The sequence below is a fragment of the Acinonyx jubatus genome, chromosome C2, assembly GCF_027475565.1.
Source record: "Acinonyx jubatus isolate Ajub_Pintada_27869175 chromosome C2, VMU_Ajub_asm_v1.0, whole genome shotgun sequence".
Lineage (NCBI taxonomy): Eukaryota > Metazoa > Chordata > Mammalia > Carnivora > Felidae > Acinonyx > Acinonyx jubatus.
The window spans coordinates 68,869,610-68,890,434 of NC_069384.1; the positions used below are offsets into that span (position 1 = coordinate 68,869,610).

The following is a 20,825-nucleotide window of genomic DNA, read 5'->3' on the forward strand; positions in this document are numbered from 1 at the left end:
CTTCACTAAACCTGAAAACCAGTCTAGTTTCACATCTAGGTTTCTGGTCACACTGGAGGTGCCCACGGACATCCACTAGGGTCTCCTTGCTTAGCACATGTGATTCCATGATGAGAAGAGCATGAGCCCCCATGGGGCCCCATGAGCCCATGCCCTGGACCTCTTCCCCACTGAGGGTCAGGTCAGGGACTAGCACCACCCTTTCCCTCCTGCCTCTGCCTTCAAACCTTCTCTTTCCTCGTCTCCAAGAAGAGACATTTTGGGCTTCTGCTTCCAGGCACTCAAGTCATCCAGCCCTGCAGAAATGGCTTAGAGAGTTACAACATGGCATCATGCCCTTGGCCTTTGTTGAGAACTCATGTGAGAAGTAACAATGTGCAGAACATCTTGGCTGTTTTGGCAGAATTGCTTTTGAAGATGTCATCTTTGTTTTTTAAAGTTCTTTATATAAAGGCTCACAGAAATTCTCATAAGATCTCAGAGTAGGGTGTGGGGGTTCTCTCCTAAATAATTGGCGTACTCTCTACCTTTAAATCACAAGAGCTTTTAGCTCCTTCTTTGCCTTTGACTATCAGACAATTAGCATTGAGTCCTATTACGACTACTGTATTGTTACTGGTTTCTCCTTAGCCCAGATTTCTGTGTGTAATGATCCTCTCCTTCCCTATCCCATTTAACGCTTGACCCTTTAAAATGAGTTTTCTTGTACTGGAAGATTTTTTAAAATTCATGTTTGTGGTTATTAAATTTAAGCATCTCAAAGCTTTTCAGGAATTGGTGGGGTTGTGAATTAAAAAGTAAAACAAAACAAAACAGAAACTTGCCCATCCACACTTGCCAATGCCTTAAATCAAGTAAGATCCAGTTCAGGGCGCCTGGGTGGCTCAGTCAGTTAAGCGGTTAAGCGTCTGGCTTCGGCTTAGGTCATGATCTCACGGCTTGCCTGCCTCATGAGTTTGAGCCCCATGTCCGGCTTTGTGCTGACAGCTCAGAGCCTGGAGCCTGCTTCAGATTCTGTGTCTCCCTCTCTGCCCCTCCCCCACTCATGCTCTGTCTCTCTCCTTCAAAAAATAAACAATTAAAAAAATTTTTTTTAAAACGTAAGATCCAGTTCTAAAAGAAATATAGCTTTTCAGCTCTCCCTTTTAATCCCACAGGGCTGAAGTTCCCTGGATAATTATGTGACACAGATAAGAGAGGAAAGTGGAGGACGGACAGGCTGCCCTGTGTTTTGCTTTAGGTGATGGGTGGGTGGGCTCTGGGCCCTTCACTCTGTAACTGGATGTTTTAGGAAGAGATGACTGTGCAGGTAACTGAGAAGGAAAAAAAAATGAAGTAGTGGGAATTTGTGGAAAATCTGTAAAAAGATTTACCAAGGTAATTTTGACCTCTTATAAATGCATTGGTAGCAGAGTACTGTGGAGTAAAAGCTCAGTTTGCTGAGCTCTTACTATAAATAAACAATATGGGATTTATTTTCTCATTAAAGACACTTTTATTCCAAATAAACTGATATTTAATTATCAGTATCCTCTGGGATTCCTCACTTTGGGTGTTGCATGAAAGTCAAAACTATCTGTCAGTTAGTGTTCAATATTCTCCATGTAAATCTGCCACAGATGTCCTTTGAAGTCTAAATTAAATTGGAGCTTTCTCTTTAATAACAAGTATAGCAAGGATCCAAGGAGAATTTATGGGCTTTGGTGGTTGATTGATGGACTTGCCACACTGCTTTGGGGGTTAAACCATTTGGAATTTTCTATTGCACACTGAAGCATATATTTCTTATTTGTCTCTTGTGCTTCTGCCTGGAAATTCCTTTGAGGATGTATGGGAAACAAGGTCAGGAGAGTTAAAATTAGGAAAGGGTTGGGGAGAGTCAGAGAACTTCAGATTGGCAGAAGTAAGTGCAGCTTTCTGAACAGTGATGCCATTATACCAACTGGAACCAAGGACCGAGCTGAGAACTGATCACTTCTGCCTCCCCAACATGCTCGAGGCAGTTCACCTCTCCTTTGGGCACTCAAAGCTCCCTTCTTCATATGGGATTGTATCCGAGATGACACAAAGGATTGTACTTTCGTGTCAGATGCTCACTAATCAGATATCTTACCAAGTATAAAGCTTTTACTAATAATTTCAAGGATACAAATAATCCCGAGGAAGAGATAACGCAGAGAGAAGTCCAGAACCATCAACAGCTCTAAGCCCTTTCTTGGAGCATCAGGATATGCTGTGGCCCAGACTAACACACAGACTTTCTAAATGGTATATCTTGTATAATATCATTTGCCCTGAAGAGAGCCATTTTGTTTATGAAACATACTATTTACTTAGATAGTTGCATAGCATATGTGATATCTTACAGGGAGCCATGCCCCTAAAGCCATAGATTCCAGGTTTGTTTACCGTAAGAAGTCCTAGACAAACCAGATATATCCTACTAAAAGCATTCCATAGATAAGGACTCTCCTGCTAGGTACTACCATTAGCCAGGAAGTCTCACATGTTTACAGGGTTTGATCTGGTCAACTTCTTTCTTTCCTGGAAGTGCATCTCTACCCCATCCACCCATCCTCTGCCTTCACCAGCCCCTACAGAAGGAGAGGGTATGGATTGCAGATCTGTTGCTTAACTGTTTTGTTTCCAGTGTCAAAACGAACAAAATACAATAACCCTCATAGGAAAAATGAATGCCAGTATTCCTCTGGTTTGGGCAAAATCACTCCAAATGGCCCTTAGAATTTTTAAGATAGTTGAAGATTATTTTTTCTCCATCAACCAGATACTATATGTCTTTGTGGAGAGAATACTGACCTAGTCTTCAATGAGGAAGTAAGAGAGGGCATGCTCTGAGAAGCCTCAGCATGGTGGACGTCATGGGGGAGATAGGGTTGGCATGGTGGGTAGATTCTAGATTTAAGATTTAAAAAGAACTAGTCCAGAATCCCATATACTGGTCCCAAGGTATGAACTCCTGATTTATATGATCTAAAAATATGTTATAACTCTGAAATGCTATAAACTTATAATGTCTATGAGCCCAGGTTGCTCCCAGTATGGTGGGAAGTCAGCATTTAGGGAGAAGAGGTACATAAATAAATGTGGTGCCAGAAGTAGATGTCTGTTGCTAAGTCTAGGGAAAAAATATAGTGGTAGAATCCTTTGGAGATAACTCTCCATCCCACCCCACTTTTCTTATAGCTTAGAGGAAACCATTACGGAGAACGAAGTTGGTCTATAATCACCTTGATGGGTTAGGTGGTGGGAGGGTGGGAAAGCTGGGGCAAATGGCTCTAATTGTGTCTGGACTTTTCCCCCAGGAACTTTTAACTTGCTGCGAAGAAGGGAAGGGAGAGCTCAAGGATGGCCTGGAGGTGATGCTCAGTGTCCCAAAGAAAGCCAATGATGCCATGCATGTCAGCATGCTGGAAGGTAGCTGTCTTCCCCGCCTCCCTGGGGGGCCTCCTCCTTTCCTAAGACTAGGGAGCTTGTGTTGTGGGAAGGAAGTGGCATGACGTCAGGCAATGGGCAAGGCTGGAAGAGAGGAGAAATGGCAAGTTGTTACATAGGTCCTCAGGAGGTGTGAGAGGAGCTCCACAGGGGCCAACTCGATCAATACCTGCCTCCAGGTAGAATCAGACCTCAGCTGTTTTGGATATGTGGATAACTCACTGCATGGGAGGTAGTCCAGGACAGGCCATCATCCTTACTGTAAATGTGCTAGAACCCTGACCCACAGCAGTCCTGTTCATCTGCAATAGCATTTGCATCGCATTTGTCATCAGAATGAGTAGAAGTCCTGCATGCATGTGGACATACATCCAAGGTCTCCAGCCTTATGTTCTTCTTTTCTTCTATTGTAATAAAATATACATAACATAAAATTTACCATTCTAACTATTTTTAAGCACACAGTTCAGTGGCATTGGGTTCACATTGATGTTCACATTGGTGAGCAACCATCCTTACGGCCTTCCTAGCAGGTGAGAAAAGTCCAGCCAGACAGACCTGATAGGACTTCACCAATGTACATTTAGTCCACTGGAACCATGGTCTTGGGACCCAGAAACCTGGTAGAGTGAGACTCCAATAAAATGCCCTTAACACCACAGAACAGAGGAGCAGAGCAGTTGCACTGGGGCGGAAGTTGTCGGATGAGTTCAGACTCCACATTCCAGTCTGGCCTGGAAAACAGATGTTAAGGGGGATCAGTGTACTCTGCTGTAAATATGCAGAGCTGTGGGCTGTTTTTTCTCCTCTGGACTCCATCTCTCACCATCACCTTCCCTCCCACCTCCCCCACCTCTAATCTTGGTCTGATCTCACTACTTCCTGGGCCACTTTGAATATAGGAAGCTATAATTCATCATATAGCAGAGCCCTGGTTACCTTCTCCAGACTGAGCACTAACCATCTGAACATATTCATGTTGCCACAGTTCTCTGCCCCCTTTTCTGTTTGCACTCCATCCCCATCCCCAGCCCTGGGTGTCCTCATCTGTTAGCACCCTTCTCCTCCAGCCTGTTCCTGACCTGTATTCTGGATCCAGTTACTCCAAGTATGTGGAACAGTAGCAGCAACACCTGGGAGCTTGTCAAAAGAGCAAATTCCTGGGCTCCACCCCACAGCTACCGAATCCCAGTATTCTAGGGGCAGGAGTGGGCAGGAATCTGTGTTTTGACAAGCTCTGCAGGTGATTCTCAAGCACACTAAGTTTCAGAACCCCTTTTCAAATTTAAAGTGGAATAAATATAGCTGTTAAAGGCTTGTGCACCACATTGGACAGGAGCCATCAAAGGGAAGAGTCCTGGGAATGGACTGTAAGAAATACAGCAATGACAAATAAAGTGGAGTCGAGGGCACTCCATCAGACAGTCCTCAACCCCAGTCAGAGCTCGGAGCCCAAGTCTGTGGGGAGCTATAGAGGAAGAAGGTGATATGGGGTTTGCCCTTGCAGGAGGTCCCAGGCTTTTGAGAAGATACCACTGATACTGGTTATGTGTAGGAGACCGGTGCAGAAAGGGAGATCTGATTACAGTTCCCTAGAGCTATCTACTCAAGTATTTAGGAGTGTCAGGAATCAGAGAGAGAAAGCGATGTGGGAACGGAATGCTCACAGTCAGGGAGACCTTTCCAAGAGGGGAGTGGACCATGGCACCCAGACGGGGTGCTACAGAAACTCCACAGGGTGGAAACGGGTGTCTTTCAGGGTTCGACGAGAACCTGGATGTGCAGGGGGAGCTGATTCTCCAGGATGCCTTTCAAGTGTGGGACCCAAAGTCACTGATCCGGAAGGGGCGAGAGCGGCACTTGTTCCTCTTTGAGATCTCCTTGGTTTTTAGCAAGGAGATCAAAGACTCTTCAGGACACACGAAATATGTTTACAAGAACAAGCTACTGGTAGGTGGGGCAGGTGGGGCAAGACAAGTCTCCCTGTTGTCATAGAGCCTTTGGGCAGGAAGGGCTCTTGAACACTCAGCTCATCTCTCCCCTGGTGCCACACCAAAACCATCCTGGACAAATGAAAATGCCTCCTATTTGGAAAGCTGCCCCCTCGACTACCCCTTCTGCATTTTAGAGTCCATCGTTCTTCTTGATGTCTGCTTTTAGCGCCTCCCTCTTCACCTTCCCTCCCTGCAACCTGCTAATCAGGCAGGTGCTTGTAGATTCTTTCAGCCTGGGTAGAGGAACAAAGCTTCCAGTCTGTTGAAGTTTGATTGACAGAAGCCCCTCCCTCGGTCCTCTCCTCTTTGTCACCTTTCCCTTCCCACCCCAGCCCTAAGTTTCCCACTGCCCTCCCCTTCCCCGCCTCTCACAGGCATTTCCTGTCTACAGACCTCAGAGCTGGGTGTGACGGAGCACGTAGAAGGTGATCCCTGCAAATTCGCCTTGTGGTCTGGGCGCACCCCTTCCTCAGACAATAAAACAGTGCTGAAAGTAAGTACTGCTCTCCACTGGGGCTGGGTTGAGGGTTGAGGGTGGCAGGAGAAAGGCAGGGGGCTGGGGCACATGATTCCTGAAAGGTGGGGCCTGGAGACTCCACCGGGAAGGGCAGTATCACATTGGTATCAAAAAGCAAGTTCTATCATGGACATAGACTTGAAATCTCAAAGATCCGTGGTCCCCTAAGTCGATCCCCTCTAGCGCATGAAGGGGGAGGGATGCAGGGAGTAGCTGCTGCGCTTCCTCAGCAGGGCCCACTTAGATATGTTCTGTCCACGTGTCCCCTTCAAGGGCAAGGACAACTGACCATTTGACAAAAGGTACCTTGATTTGATCCACGTTCGTTCAATACTTTTTCCTGAACACCTACATAGAAGGTATTCTGCTCAGTGCTGCTTGTAACTACAAATGAGAGATGGACCTTGTCCTCTGGAAACTTACATTCTAGAAGCTCTCATAAATCACACTAGCAAGGGAATTATGTTGATTGAAAGGAGTACTAAGAAAGGGCCTTTCTCCAGATGAGGGCCTTAAGGAGTCATTCTAACTTTCCAGAGCTCACACAGCCTAGGAATATGCTCGTGGTAACGTACATCTAACCAAGAAGGGGTCCTGCGGATGGGGCACCCATCAGTCAGTTGCTTATCAGTGGGTGGCTATCACCAAGGAAAAGATGGTCCAACCCTGACAAATGCTTCACACTTGTTCACTAGGAATTGCCTGCCTAGCCGCCGCCTGCCATCAGACAGAATTACCTGAAAAAAATTCCACAAAGACAAATGGGATACTTATGAGATGGTAGAAGTGCCTTCAATTAACATGTTTACCAGGCTAAAAACCCAGCATTGACTTTCAGTCAGCATAAGCCTATGTAGCCATGCTAGGAGTTGAATGTGCTGATATAGACCCATACCACTTGGTGAATAGCCACTGCCTTCAAATGCCCCTTGCTACATCTCCAGTGTTCCCCAGAACTCCCAGCATCTGGTAACTGATGTGTTCATCCCTGGCCCGGCGGGGGGACCTCCACATATGCTCCCGTACCAGGACAGATGTCAGTATTGGTCAGTGCCATGTGGAGTATTAAATACTTTGAAAATCACCCCCGTGCAAGTGTCCATTGAGTCTTGAGGTTATAGCCCCATTCTAGGAGTTGCAGAAGAATTGAAGAGTCATATGCGTAAAATAGAAATGAATTCCTCAAACATTTGGTGTCCTTAAAAGTAGTGGGTTAAGCCTGCAGGAGGAGGATTGAGAACAAAGGAAGATGGGGTGTTTACTGTTTCTCTCTGTGGCACTCCAGGCCTCCAACATAGAAACCAAGCAGGAGTGGATCAAGAACATTCGAGAGGTGATTCAAGAGAGGATCATTCACCTGAAAGGAGCTTTAAAGGAGCCAATTCAACTCCCCAAAACACCAGCCAAACAGAGGAACAATAGTAAGAGGTAACCAGCGTCTCTCCTCTCAGCACTGCCTCACATGCTCCGGGAGCGGGAGTGGGGTCGCCCTCTGCTTCCACAGAAGGGGTGTGCTGTGCAGTTGGCACCATTCTCTGTGAAGTCCCATCTAAGATGAGCAATCTTTTCTTTAAGCATCTCACCAGTAACTGTCAATTGAATTCAGCAGGGCTTCATTGGGCACCTCTTATTTCATAGACACTCTGCTGGGTGCTCTGAGAAGAGAAGGGGAAGATGCATGATGAGTCCCTTCCCTCGAGAACCATCTAATAGTTATGTCTCCCACGCAGAATGGTTAGACTAGAAGAACCAGTGCTGCTGATGGGGACAGTAAATGCTGTAAAAATTCATTCAGAGGGGACTTTAGATGAGCACTTGAGAGGAGTGTCCAGGGAAGGCTTTGGGAGGGAGGGGGGCCTAAGTGGACTGTGTAAGACAGTAAATGAGTTTTGCATACTGTAATGGGTAGGGGATAGTATGATGGGGTTATCACTGCAGCTCTTCTGTAACCCTCGAGTCCTCACCTTCATTTATCTGAGATAAGCAGGGGGACTGATTTTTTTGTACCTTTATCTCTCTGGGCCCTCCTGAATCCCAGCTGCCCTAAACTGGTGGAAGACTTCCTAGGTATTCCTTTCACAAGTCTCCATGTGACAGTCACTCACAATGACTCTTTTAGAGGGCACTTCAAAAGAAAGCATTCAAAACCATCATGTTAACTTTGAAACAAAACAAAACAGAGTTCTGGGGTGATAGTCATTGACGGCAACAGGCTCTCCTTTCCTCCCCTATTCATGAACAGGGTAAATCACAAGGATTTAGTTGACCTTTTGGTGCCAACAAGGATGCATTAACTGAGGACCTGTGGATAGTAGCATTAGTACAAAGGGAGGTGGTAGCCCAAAGAAGGGTGTGACTAAGGTAGGGAGAGATACCACCACAGGATAGAAGCCCCCAAACCTGCATGGCCAGAATAAAGTCACCTCTCAGTGCTGGAAGGACAAATTATGAATGTGTTGGAGGAGGAATTGTTTGCATTTCAGTTACCTGCATCCAGGATCCAGGGATGGAATAGACTTACTTTAGCACTAGAGGCAGACCCTGCTGTAGGAGGCCTCTACTTTAATATAGAAGGTAGAGTGGAAATGTTATGAACTCAATGTCCAGGAGCATGCAGGAAAGGATATTCAGGTGAGGTTGGCTCAAGTTTCCCTGTGAAAGTGCCCCTTTTTCCTACGTAGCAGAGTTTGAGCATCTATAGAACATGAGGTGGACATATCTTGGAAATGCCTCCCACCTTTTCTCTGTCATTGTCCTGAAATAGGAGGGTGAAAAGCCTTGGCAGATTCTGCAGAGAACAGTCAGGCTGTCTGTAATTTCATTAGCTTGGCTCCCAAGATATGGGGACAGAGTTTACGGAGGAGTGAATTGGCTTGGAGAACACTACCCACACTCCTGGATGGGCTCCCCACCTCCCTCAGAACTGGCTTCATCTGCAATGGACCAGAAGGGCCCACGATGGGCCAGAATGGTGGGAAGCGCAAAGTACAGCCAACTCTCAACTCTGTGCACATGGCAGGGAGCAACGGCCCAGATATCTAAAACAGCAGATGATCTACAAGTCCTTTATTCCTGGTCTTGAAATGCATCACGGAATTTCATTTTACAGCAGAATTTCCTTCCTATGAATGTGTGGCTTACATTATTAAAATAAGTTGGCATTTCCCAGCCCGTAAGTGGCAGTGAGAAAGCAGTTGACCTAGAAGTGTTCTGAGCAGGAGAAGGCACTTTTTGGTGACTAGAAGATACTGTACCCGCATGCACACTAACGTCCATGTACACCAGATCATAATTGTCTAGACTCTGTGAGGCGGCTTCAGTATATGGGGAATTTTGTCCATGTGGTGTCATCCTTATGCAGCAACTTCCTGATGCCATTACTTCTCCATAAGTAGCATCAGGGGAGTAACCTTCAAAAGCTGGGAAGAACTGTCAAGTTTTGTGCTAATTTTTCCATGTCCATGTCCCTGGCCCACACCTCCTTCAGTTTTTCCTGACACTGACCACCCAGCCTCACCAGTTCCCAGGCATCTAATCCCCTTTGCCCTGGCTATGCATTCAGTGCAGGACTGAGACATAATTCTTAAGCTGGAGAATTGAAGGGATATGTAAGTGAGACAGCTAAATGGTCCAGTGGCCCAGGAAGGCCATATGCCGGGAGTACACTCAAGAGATTACCTTACCGGATGCTCAGGAGCAAGCTGACTCAAAAAGCTACTGTGGAATCTGTGATCTTTGAGATGATGCCTTTGTGTTGATAAGAAGTCATCATAAATAGGCATGTTGAAGGACCCACCAAGTTGAAGGAAATAATCTCTTCCTCCATACACAGGAGTTGAGCATCCAGCATCAGGAACTCCCCAAAGATTATCTCCTCTGGAGGAATATCTCATGTCGTTTTCTTAAGCAGAAGAAATACAAGTCAAAATATTTTATCAGCTCTGTTTTCTTTATAAGCCAGCTATAAACTAACCCCCATCCTCTTACAGCATGCAGAAAAACCATTTGAACACTTTAAACTCTGGGGTTGTCAGAGATCACCCAGTCAGCTGGATAGAAGCCTTGGTTCTAAGTAGAATATACCTCTTCCTATTGCCTATTATAGACCCATTCCCAGTAATAAATAAATAAATAACTGCCTCCTCTATACCATGGGCCAGAGGAGTTATGGTGTGGGGGAATCATTCTGTGTTCAGTTCTCAGCACAGGGATTGTGTGCTTAAGTGCAAAGGTGACATCTTTGAAAATCACATAGGGCTGCTCCTTTTAGTGGGATAATTTTAGACAAATCCCTGTTCGAAAGTGCTGAGACTCTGCTCTGCCAGCACAGCTGGAAATCCTAGTGTGCTCTAAACCCACAGTGGTTCCCCCCACCCCCACCCCTGTTTTTTTTTTCTCTTCTTCCTGCAGGGATGGAGTGGAGGATGTTGACAGCCAGGGGGATGGAAGCAGCCAGCCAGACACCATCTCTATCGCCTCTAGGACCTCTCAGAATACAGTGGACAGTGACAAGGTAGGACAGTGTCCCAACCTTCCTTCCCCCAAGACTTCTTGTTGGCTTAACCACCCCTGGAGAGTTACCCTCAGAGGAATTTCTCCCACTATGGAGCCCAGCCTCGGGAACCGGTTGTTTCTTTGTGCCAGCCAAAGTGGAAAGAGCAGGGCTGGAGGAGCTATGTCATAGTGTGGAGATGTCGTCTGAGGGGACAAAAGACCAGGTGATCAGCCAGACCTCTCCTGTCGTGAGAGTTTAGCAGAAGGAGCAAAGTTGAAGGGTGAGAGGGTCTGGGTCTCCCATCCTCTAGAGATGTCCCACTGGGTGGCTTGGGTGGCTCTGCCTCGTGGGAGGCTGGACCTCAGGGCACTGAGGCTGGGATAGTTTCCTGAGACCTTAGTGGCTATGATTGGCTCCTATTTATAATGGTTGAGTGGAATCATCTAAAATTAGACCAAGACCAGTGATTTGGCAAATGGCCACAGAGATGCTGTTTGGTAAGGGCCTTCTTTCCGAAGGGGCTCCAGTGGAAATGATGCCTTCCTTGGGCCAGAGTATCAGGGCTCAGTTCCTGAGGCACAGAGGACCAAGAAGTGGTAGTGCGTGAAGCAGCTTGGAGGGATGTAAGAGTCTTGCAAGAAAGCCTGGTCGCTTGGTCTCTTATATTTTGGAGCAAATAAGCAAGAAGTTAGTAGCTCTGGAGGCAGTGAAAGAAAGGAGACTGTAGCGGAGACCCTATGTATTTGTTCAAGCGAGGGGAAGAATTCAGCTGTCTAAATTTGCAGCAGAGACAGGAAGATTTTTGTCTCTAACCCTACAATTATTTGCTTACCTCAGGGTGTTAGGGTATGAAATGATCTTTTGCAGCATGTTAGTGATTTTATGAATGAAGGTATGGATTTCCAAAGACTATTTGGCCCTAGTCTATCAAGACCCAATATGTTGGCCTAGTCCTTCAGCCTCAGGCAACAGGCTGTGTCCTTGCTTCATTTTTGTTTTCTAAGTTATGTTTTTTTAAAGATGATCTACATTCATTAGGATTTTTCCTAAATTTTTTTTCTTACTGGGGGAAAAAAAAGACTGTGGTTTCCAAGATCATGGTGCTAAATCACACTCTAGACTAGTATTCAAGGACATTCAAACTAATTCTGTCTGATGTCCTGCCTTCAAGTTTCTAAGCCATTTTTGACTATCAAAGTGGATGGAAAATTGTTTTTTTCCACTTGTAAAAACATACAAAGAAAACTATTCCTGTACCTCCCTTTCTCCTTTGATGTGTTGTTTAGAAATGTAACCTAGAATATCCCACAAATGAGTGTTTCTTTTTAAACAGTCAGTGGGTGGGAAGCAAAATGCAATGCTTCCCATGTTCAGAGAGAGCCTGTTAGCCCAGGGGATCCATCCCTTCCAGCTGCTACTCCATCCTCCCACAGCCCTGACCTAGACGCAGGGCATTTGTCTTGTCTTCGGCTCCAGCCATTCCTTGTCTTCTGGCAAGGTAAGTGAGGGTAGATTAGAACACTTCTGATGGCAGGCATGTCACTGTTAACAAAGAATCTTGGTTACTTACATGTTATTCTATGAATAAGGAAACTGAGGCCCAGAAAGATTGAGTGACTCAACCAAGAAGGTTCTAGTCATTAGTGGAAAAGAAGGAACTAGAACCCAGATCATTCTGCTTCACTGTCACGTTTTTCCCTCACTCTCAAAGCCAAGGCATTGTACTCCCAATGCTAAGATTAACTTGGCTGGTCCGTCTTTCTACACATTCCATAAAAACATTAGTCACATATTCGTGAAAAAGCACCCACCACGTGCCGAGCTCTGTGCTGGATACTATAGAGTGATGTGGACTATTTGTTGAATGTGAATCCTTCTTTGTGTAATTTTCGTTTGATGTGTGTCTCTATAGCCAGGCCGTTAAGCCCTGATGAGGGCAAGGTTGTCTGTCTGCTTCACTGATGTCCTGGGCCCACAGCACACATGGATGCTTGGGAAAGACTTGTGGAATGAATGAACAGAAGGAACATAGTCCCTGATCTCAGAAAATTCCAGCATTGAGGGGCAGCTAAAACAGCTGGTCTGAAAGCAGCCAGATATACAAACATTGTATTTTTAAATGTGCTAAAGAAATCTAGAAGTTCCCTTACCTCCAAGCAGAAAGCATTAGTCAGCTGGAGAACCTGGCCTGTTGGGAACAGGAACCCCCAAATCCCTTCTCAGACCCTGGGAAACATGGGCAGCAGGTCTTGAGATCTTGAGAGATTCTGTGTTCTGTACCTGAAACCTGAAAAATCACCTAGAAATAGTCACACTCTCAGAATAAAATAGAGGGCCTGTCTGTGACCATGCACTGTAATTTAGAATGTTCTTACTCTTCTAACACAGAATAGTGATACCAGGACAGCCATATGTCCTCCTACACTCCCTTTCATCAGGCAAACCATTAAGTGGGATCTTTGATTTCATAGATGTCAACAGTGTTAAGCCTTCCCCTAACTGTACCAGAAGACCCGGAAACTGGTCTTGTTGGTTTCCAAATAGTCAGGTGAACGGACTCTGAAGAAGAACAAGGTAACCAAATGGACTGATTCAGCTAAACTGAATCATATTCAACAGGGCAGCTGTGACTCACCCCACAGGGATCAGGGTCATTTTAACAATGGGTTTCTAGAAAAGGCCCCAGTCTTCCTTTTTTAATCCAGAGGAATTAGAGCACAGCCCTGCTATATTGGGTAGATGAAGAAAACGTAACCATTAAAGAGTCATGACAGACCAACTTGAGGAGCTGTGGGGCCCTAGGACCTCTCCAATCACCTTGTGTGTATTTTGTGTGCTGTGGTGGGGTGGAAGGAGTTTAGACACATCTGGGTTCAAATCCCAGCTCTGGTGGTTGCCCTCTGTGTCATGTTGTGTGAGTTGCTGTGCCTTAATTTCCCTATCTATAAGACAAGTAATACCCATCTCACTGAGTCCTTGGGAAGATTAAGTAAAATACATTTACTTGGCACCTATAAGACATTCAGTAAGGGTTAATTTTCCACCATTATTTGAGGGAAAACAAAAGTTTAGACACTATGAATATGAGTACACAATTATTTAACAGGTTGTGAGGATCTACTTCTTGAGTAGAATTCTGCCCTCTTTGTTCATTGACTATCAGCAGGTTCTTTTCTATACTATAGCTGAATAGATGTAGCTTCAACTTACTTGTGTGTAAACAGAGCAACTTTACTCCTCTTTCCATTTGTTAGCCCTTAGCATCTAAGGCTTAGATACTTGTTGTTAGCATTGGCTCATGGTTTATTTGAGTAGCTGATGGATTATAATTCATTACTGTCAGGTATTCATTTTAATCATCAAATTGTAGCATCTTGGGCCATTGGCAACCCCTGGACTTTAGATATTTGAAGACGGTTGTCTTGTCTTCTAATCTTCTGTCTATAAGTCCTCAGTTTCTCCAACTGTTCCTTGTATCAGTGTATTTTCATACCCTCCCGTACCCTGGTTGCCTTCCTCTGGATTTCCTTCAGTGTGTAACGATCTGTATAAAGTGGGGCATACAAGAATGGTACTTAATACAGCAGATGTGATCTAACTAATACAAATTCAGCTTCTTGTTCTAGGGCTGCTATGCCTAGTCTCCTCCCTAAGGTGGTACATGTGTCTAGGAGTGGTGTGCAGTGGTTGGCTTATCAAATCTCCATGCCTGTTTTCGTGGACCCCCCTCATTGCACAGGTGATTTAGTAACCTGAGGGTGGGAACACTTTATATCTATCAGATTTTCTCCTGTTCAGTTCCATCCCAGTATTCTAGTACATTTTGAGTGTGAATTTATATTTGGAATGTAAATTTTGTCCAGTACATCATCCACATCTCCCAGCATTATTAGATAAATATACCATCTGTGGCTTCATCCAAATACTTGCTAAAAAGACAAGCTTGAGGATAGAAGACTAATGCCCAGCCCCTTTTCTGTGTAGCAGAGGATCTGGGGTTGCTTACTTGTGTTATGAATCTCCCTATGATGAGGAATCAGTCTGGTATTCTTTATTCTTCATTAAGTGCTAATAAAACCAGCATGGGGGCTTCAGTAAATAGCATTGATCGCTTTCCCCCAAGTTGCTTTTGTTTCACCCACAGATGGGTCTGCATAATTAAGTTCTACCTTACACCTGTCCCATGCAAAAGTGTTATTTTATGAAGGCAAATGGGTGTGCTTACTTGGTTCTGTTGTGCTCTGAGCCCTTTTCTGTTCCACCCAAAACATGCTCATGCTACTCTGGGCGTTCCACTGTTAAGACTGTTCTGTATGTGTGTGTATTATGAAGTGATGGGACTTTACAACCACACTTCAAAGAAATACAGAATTATAGAATTCCAGGGAGGTAAGGCTCGGAATGAAGTGGCAGTGAAGAAGTAGCTTGTTCAACATGATGGATGTCTGCTGAATAATTTCCAGCTAATGGCCCAGAAGCAGCCACCTGCGCAGTGATGGCCCCTGTGCATATATTTACTGTGTGGAGTAGGCATGCTGCACATGTTCAGTAACTGCTTACTCCGTTAAACATTACAAACCCATCCTGGTTGATGGGTTCCAATTAGGTTCCAACTAATACTCTCCAACTAAAAATCACTATAAATTTGTAGACATGTCTGGGCTGGCTGAATACAGGGAAGTGGAAGTGAAATGGAGTTGCAGATGTTATTCTCCATAAAAATTCTAAGGGCAAGAACACTGTCAGAACATCCCAGAGCTGATTGTGATTCAAATGAGAAGTTTCAAGTACAAGCTAATGTGATCTAAGTTAACATACAAGGTGGGCTGATAATGGCAATGTGCTGAAGGGGGACAGGAAAATTCGTGAAGAAGCCTGGAGATTTCAGGATCTAACTTAATAGTTTTTAAACTGGACTGTCATATCAGTTTAGTGGGTCATGGCCAAAATTTTGTTTCACTGGTAGGGAAGTCTCAGTTTAGAGACAGTGAGGGCTCAGCTAAGGGGAAAGTCAAAGGATTCCTACAGTGTCACTCACTGCAGTAACATGATACCTATAACAAGAGGCGGGGAAGCCTGGCTGCAGGAGCGTTCTGAGAATAGACTTCCTTAGAGCCTCACCTGGTTTATTAGAATTTGGTAATCCTGATGCCTACATTTGGGAGGACTTAGCAAGCCGCTGGGTGCAAAGGCTGTAGTCAGAGAAGGTCCAACCCTTGAATTGGTGCATTGGTGACAGTGTAGCTCATGCCGTGGAGCATAGACACTGCATGAAAGAGTGTCTGTGTGCAGAGGAGACATGTGATAGGTCCCTGTCTGGGTTACTGCCCGGCACTCCCGTGAAAATGGACAACATGCTTCCTAGAAAATGGACAATATGCTTCCTGGAGTTTTAAGAACCCACAAATCACTGGGTTTTGCCACTGAAGAGAAAACCAGACACCTAGAAATGTGGAGACTCAACAGTGTAAGGACTAATAAACATCCTATCAGTTCATACAAGGTAATAATCTTTGCTTGGCAGGTTCTTAAAAACCATCAGGTTGGTCCACCCAAGGTTGAGTCTTCAGAATGTGATTGTGACAACTTGTTCCATTTAGCTGTGGTGCCAGAGCAGGTGAACCATCCACTGGAGATCTAGCCCATTAAATGCACTCTACCAGAAACCGAAGAAAACGTGATGGAGAGATCCCTCTGTACTTCTGCTACTCTGCCCTTGATCTCAGTGGTGCCTGAGGGCCCTAAGATATTTCCTTCTAGGGAGAGATTTATGTTACATCCTACCTAGTAACCAAACACGTTCTAACCCCAGAATAAATGAGAAGAGTATATAATTGTACTTCCAGTTACCAGGGCTTGGAGAAACCCAAACTTGACTTTATAAGCCAGTCGGTCACATCTCACCTCCACAACACTATGGGTCAGAATTGCCATGTGAATCCTAGATGGAGGAATTCTGGTTTTTCTGGAGGACTTGCTAGTCACTCCAAAGTCTCTTCCAATTTTAAGTGCAAATCGTGATCCCCCACCACCCCCCACCCCGCCCACCAGAGGTTCTGAATAACCTAAGTCCTGGACTAGGTTTGAAGATGGCTTTTGTTCCTAGTACCGTTCCTGTGGTGGGCGGGGCCCTGGGGGAGGGGTCAGGTGGCTGTGGGCAGCAAGAAACTGAGGATTTCCTGCTTCCCAGGAAGCCAGAAGCTCCCTCCTCCTGTGCTGCTGTCACCTCCCCAGAAACACTGCTCAGTTCTCTCCTGAGCCACGTTCAACATGGTACAAATGTGCTGCCTTTTCAGAGCAAACTGATAAAGTGTGAGGAGTTGAGGTCACAGGTTTTTCTCTAAATAAAAGGTTCCTCAAATAAATGACTGGCTTCCAGCTGTTGCATACTACCAATGGGTGTGAAATACACCTTGCTGAAAAATGCAACCTAGGTTCATAGGGCAGAATCTCTCATGATGACATTATCTTACTTAATATTTTAATTTATACTCCATAGCTTAAAAACTTCCCTCAAGAGACCTACTTTTTAAAATTGCCAATCATCTGGAAAAGCAAGTAAGTTCCAGAAGCTCCAGCACCTGAGTAGCTTGCTGCACACAGGCAAATTGCAGGAACGCCCGGAAGTGCCCTCATGATGTTCATGGCTCGGCAGCCACGAGGAATCTTTCTGGTTCTAGAGGCAGCAGTGCCCGAGCATCTGTTACATAAATAGGGAAACTGCAAAAGGTGATTTGCCGGTAGATCAGGTCTACGTGTGATAGCTGCAGGGGTGGCCAGAGGCCAGATCTGATCCAGGTGAGTTTGGAACTTGGAAATAGAAGCTTAGGGAAGAAAGGAGCTTTAGAGACCACCTGTCCCTCTGCCTTCACGGACGTGTTTAAAAGAAACGAAGTGACTTGCTCAGAGTCACAAAACCAGTTAATGACACACCTAACACTGAAATCCAACTCAATCTCCTGCCTATTAAATAAATTGGGTTAGGGGCGCCTGGGTGGCTCAGTCGGTTAAGTGTCCGACTTCGGCTCAGGTCATGATCTCGCGGTCCGTGAGTTTGAGCCCCGCGTCGGGCTCTGTGCTGACAGTTCAGAGTCTGGATCCTGCTTTGGATTCTGTGTCTCCCTCTCTCTCTGCCCCTCCCCACTCATGCTCTGTCTCTGTCTCTCAAAAATAAATAAACGTTAAAAAAAAATTTTTTTAATAAAAAATAAATAAATAAATAAATAGGGTTATAAACAGTACTTTTAGAGTAACCCTGATTCCTCAACTTGTAGAACCTTGTGCGCAAAAACCAAACACTATTGTTACCCCCTTCTCCAACACCCTGCCCTGGCCATGCCCATCTGTGCTGGCCCAAGTATATTACAAAGTGATTCTCCAGCCCAGTCCAGTGCCTCCAGGGCTGGCATGTGGCAAAGTGGGGAAAGAGAACTTCCCAAGTACGAATGCCTATCACAGACTCTTTGATACCAAGAACTTGTGACTCCTGTAGTGGCCTTGGTCGGGGAGTGATTCTGCCCCAGGCAGAGTCTTCAGGCCTCTCAAGGCAAATTCTTGGTTGGGCTCTGAGAGCTTGGCAGTGAGCGCGGAGATGTGACTGATCCCTGCCTCCAAGCTGCCCGGGAGCAGTGAGTCCTACTGTGGCTTGGCACAAATGTGAACTCTGTTTTTAAAAATTTTGATGGAAAGAGAAAGCAAATTTGAGAGCAAGCCAAAATGTTAAAGTGGATTAGCTGGCGACAGTCCAAGGCAAACAAGACCCAAGTGAGTATGTCTCCCACCGGACATATTGTGCTCAGGAGGAGAGGCATGAGTGGGGGGATGGCACCCCGCTTGGGGGGCTGGGGGCAGAGAGAGAAGTGGCAGCTCTCAGGGCAAGGGTTTTACTGGAGAGTTCTGCACAGACCTCTTGGCGTATCACTTACCTTTTTTTTCTTCTGTGTCGGTTAAAAGGTTCTTTTAGTACAAAGCAAGAAGACTGAATGCCTTATTAAAGCGAACGGTAGGGGAAAGAGGCTGTGAGTATTGTTCTTAAAAAGTTGAGCTCCTGGAGGACTAGAAGTGACACCAGGAGTGTGGTATCTGGGGTAAGCAATCCTGGTGGGTATGAAAGTGAACTCTCAGCAAATTCAGGCAGAAATGTTGCTGGAATGAACATCTGCAGCTACAGCAGTGAGACTAGAATGGACGGGGCAGGTGAAGGGGGCTTTGAGTGGTGTTTGTGCCTTAGCTGGAGCTACCTCTGTCTATGCTCAGTGTGCTGTAAAGCTGGACACCGGTTACCTGTGGCCACAACGTAGGATTCTTGGGAAAAGCCTGTTGGATAGCAAGTGCATCAGTGTTACCCTGTTTCTTGATCTTGAGCTTAGATGGGACATGCTTGCTCAGAGTTTACCTGCCTGGAAGCTCAGTGTCACTTCCTCGCTGCTCGACAGCTACTGCCCACCTGTCTGCATAACGCGTGTGCATGGGTCTTGGGATTTGTGGCACTGGGGTGAGGTGAGGCCAAAAAGCAGGTCCTTGTCAAGAGAAGTAAGTTTGAATGTCCTCCGTGGTGGCTCTCCACAAGGAGCAACAGCGAGGACGTGACTTTGGCTCAGGGCCTCTCCCAGGGGGCAGTGAGCAGCAGTTGCCTTCTGATGGGAGCAGCCTGTTTCTGCCCCGATACCTCTGCCTGTTGAAAGAAACCTGCTAGAAGAAGATGCAGAACTGTGCACACGGGACCCAGGATAGATGTCCTTTCCCTCATTGCAGGCAGACTCTTGCCCCCAGCAGTCTGTCTTTCCATTCTTCCCCCACCACGTGCTGTGCAGAACGGGCCCTGGCTGTGCTGGAGAAGCCACTTCTGTGTCTCAGGGCCAGTGGTCGGTTTTCAGCCTCCCCATACACAAGGGCTTAAAATCGAGTCTTCTGAGTTCAGAAAGGTTCACCTACCAGCCTTTTTTAATGCTCTACCTGGTTCTGTTTGAAATTGGTAATTGCAGAGAGATGTATGCACTCACGACAAGCTCGGGCGAGAGCCTCTGTTCTGCCTGGCCCCTGCTCATGCTGGCTGTGGACTGCTTAGTGAGTGTCCCGTACACAGTGCTCTCACCCCGTACCAATGGCAAGGGCTTATATCCCCTCTGAACTTCATGATGCACCGAAGGGAAAGAAAGCCTCCACCTTTTACTATGTCTGTCTCTGGTCTCCTGCCAAATGGTGTCATTTCAGCTGCAGGAATGGGGTTTAACAAGTGTCATTTGCTACTTGCTGTTACTGACTTGCATGCACTGGAAGACTTGATTTTAGTGAGAACCAGGGAGATTAAAAATTCACTATCTTCTTTTCCTTGGGATTTTGATGGATGCCACCTTTTATGTCACGGATTCATCAACCACTTCTTGAGCTCTACTATATGGCAGGCACAGTTCTAGACACAGAGGATATGGCAGTGAACAAAAGAAAATACCTTGGTTTCCTGCTTCAACCTGTCTCTCTTTCCTGCTGATTGGCAGCCTAAATATGCTCAATTTTAAGGCATTTGTAATGCATTGGAACTGACTTTTGTTTTAACCTCTATCTCTATATGTGTATCTGTGACTGACACCTTTGGGGCTTTTATCTAAAAAGAACTCAGCAATCCTTTTAAAAAGATCACTTGGGAACACTTGGAGGTAGTCCTGCAATTTTCAGTTCTCTGATTCATAACCATTGCAGATCAGAATGCCAGATTACACACCCACCCCACCCCCCCCCCCCACACACACAAACAACACTATTATCTTTTGGCCCTGATTGCGTTCAGCACACTCCTGATTAGAGAAGGTTACACTCATGGCAGGAAGACAGACATTCTAGACAAAGAGAAAAGAGGAGGAAGTATTCAACCTAACCCCCAAATACTTTTAAATTTTGTCTATCTCATGAAACAGTTAGGAATATTGGAAGGAAGTTGTTCGTAAAAGAAAAGTATTCTCATTTTTAAAAAAAAGAATGTGAGGGTATGAGGAGTGGGAAAAGGTTTGTTTAAAGGAGGTGCTTCAAATTGTGGAATCTGAAATGTGTAATGCAGAGTCCAGCTCCCCACTCTGCCCCACTGCACCTACATGTAACCCCGAAAAAGTCACAATTTTTATGCCTTTTCCACATGAAACTTTATTGCATTCATGAAAAAATTTTTGAAAAATCCCCAAAGAGGGAGATTTTTAGGATATGTTCTCTAACATTTAAACTCAAGACAGTGCTTCTGAGGCATCTGGGTGTCTCACTAGGTTAAGCCTCCAACTTTGGCTCAGGTCATGACTTCACGGTTTGTGGGTTCAAGCCTCATGTGGGGCTCTGTGTTGACAGCTCAGAGCCTGGAACCTGCTTCAGATTCTGTGTC

The 20,825-nt window shown here is 45.6% G+C and overlaps 1 protein-coding gene across 22 annotated transcripts in view; it reads left to right on the plus strand.

Annotated features, from left to right (window-relative positions):
* The window catches only part of KALRN (kalirin RhoGEF kinase), a 661,810-nt gene that overhangs the window by 442,398 nt on the left and 198,587 nt on the right, over positions 1–20,825 (plus strand). For all 22 annotated transcript variants that reach the window (XM_027061042.2, XM_027061044.2, XM_027061047.2 and 19 more), the window contains exons 29-33: positions 3,324–3,435; positions 5,213–5,403; positions 5,839–5,940; positions 7,250–7,392; positions 10,375–10,477. In XM_027061042.2, the coding sequence (XP_026916843.1) occupies positions 3,324–3,435; positions 5,213–5,403; positions 5,839–5,940; positions 7,250–7,392; positions 10,375–10,477 (651 nt within the window). The remainder of the gene's footprint in view (positions 1–3,323; positions 3,436–5,212; positions 5,404–5,838; positions 5,941–7,249; positions 7,393–10,374; positions 10,478–20,825) is intronic.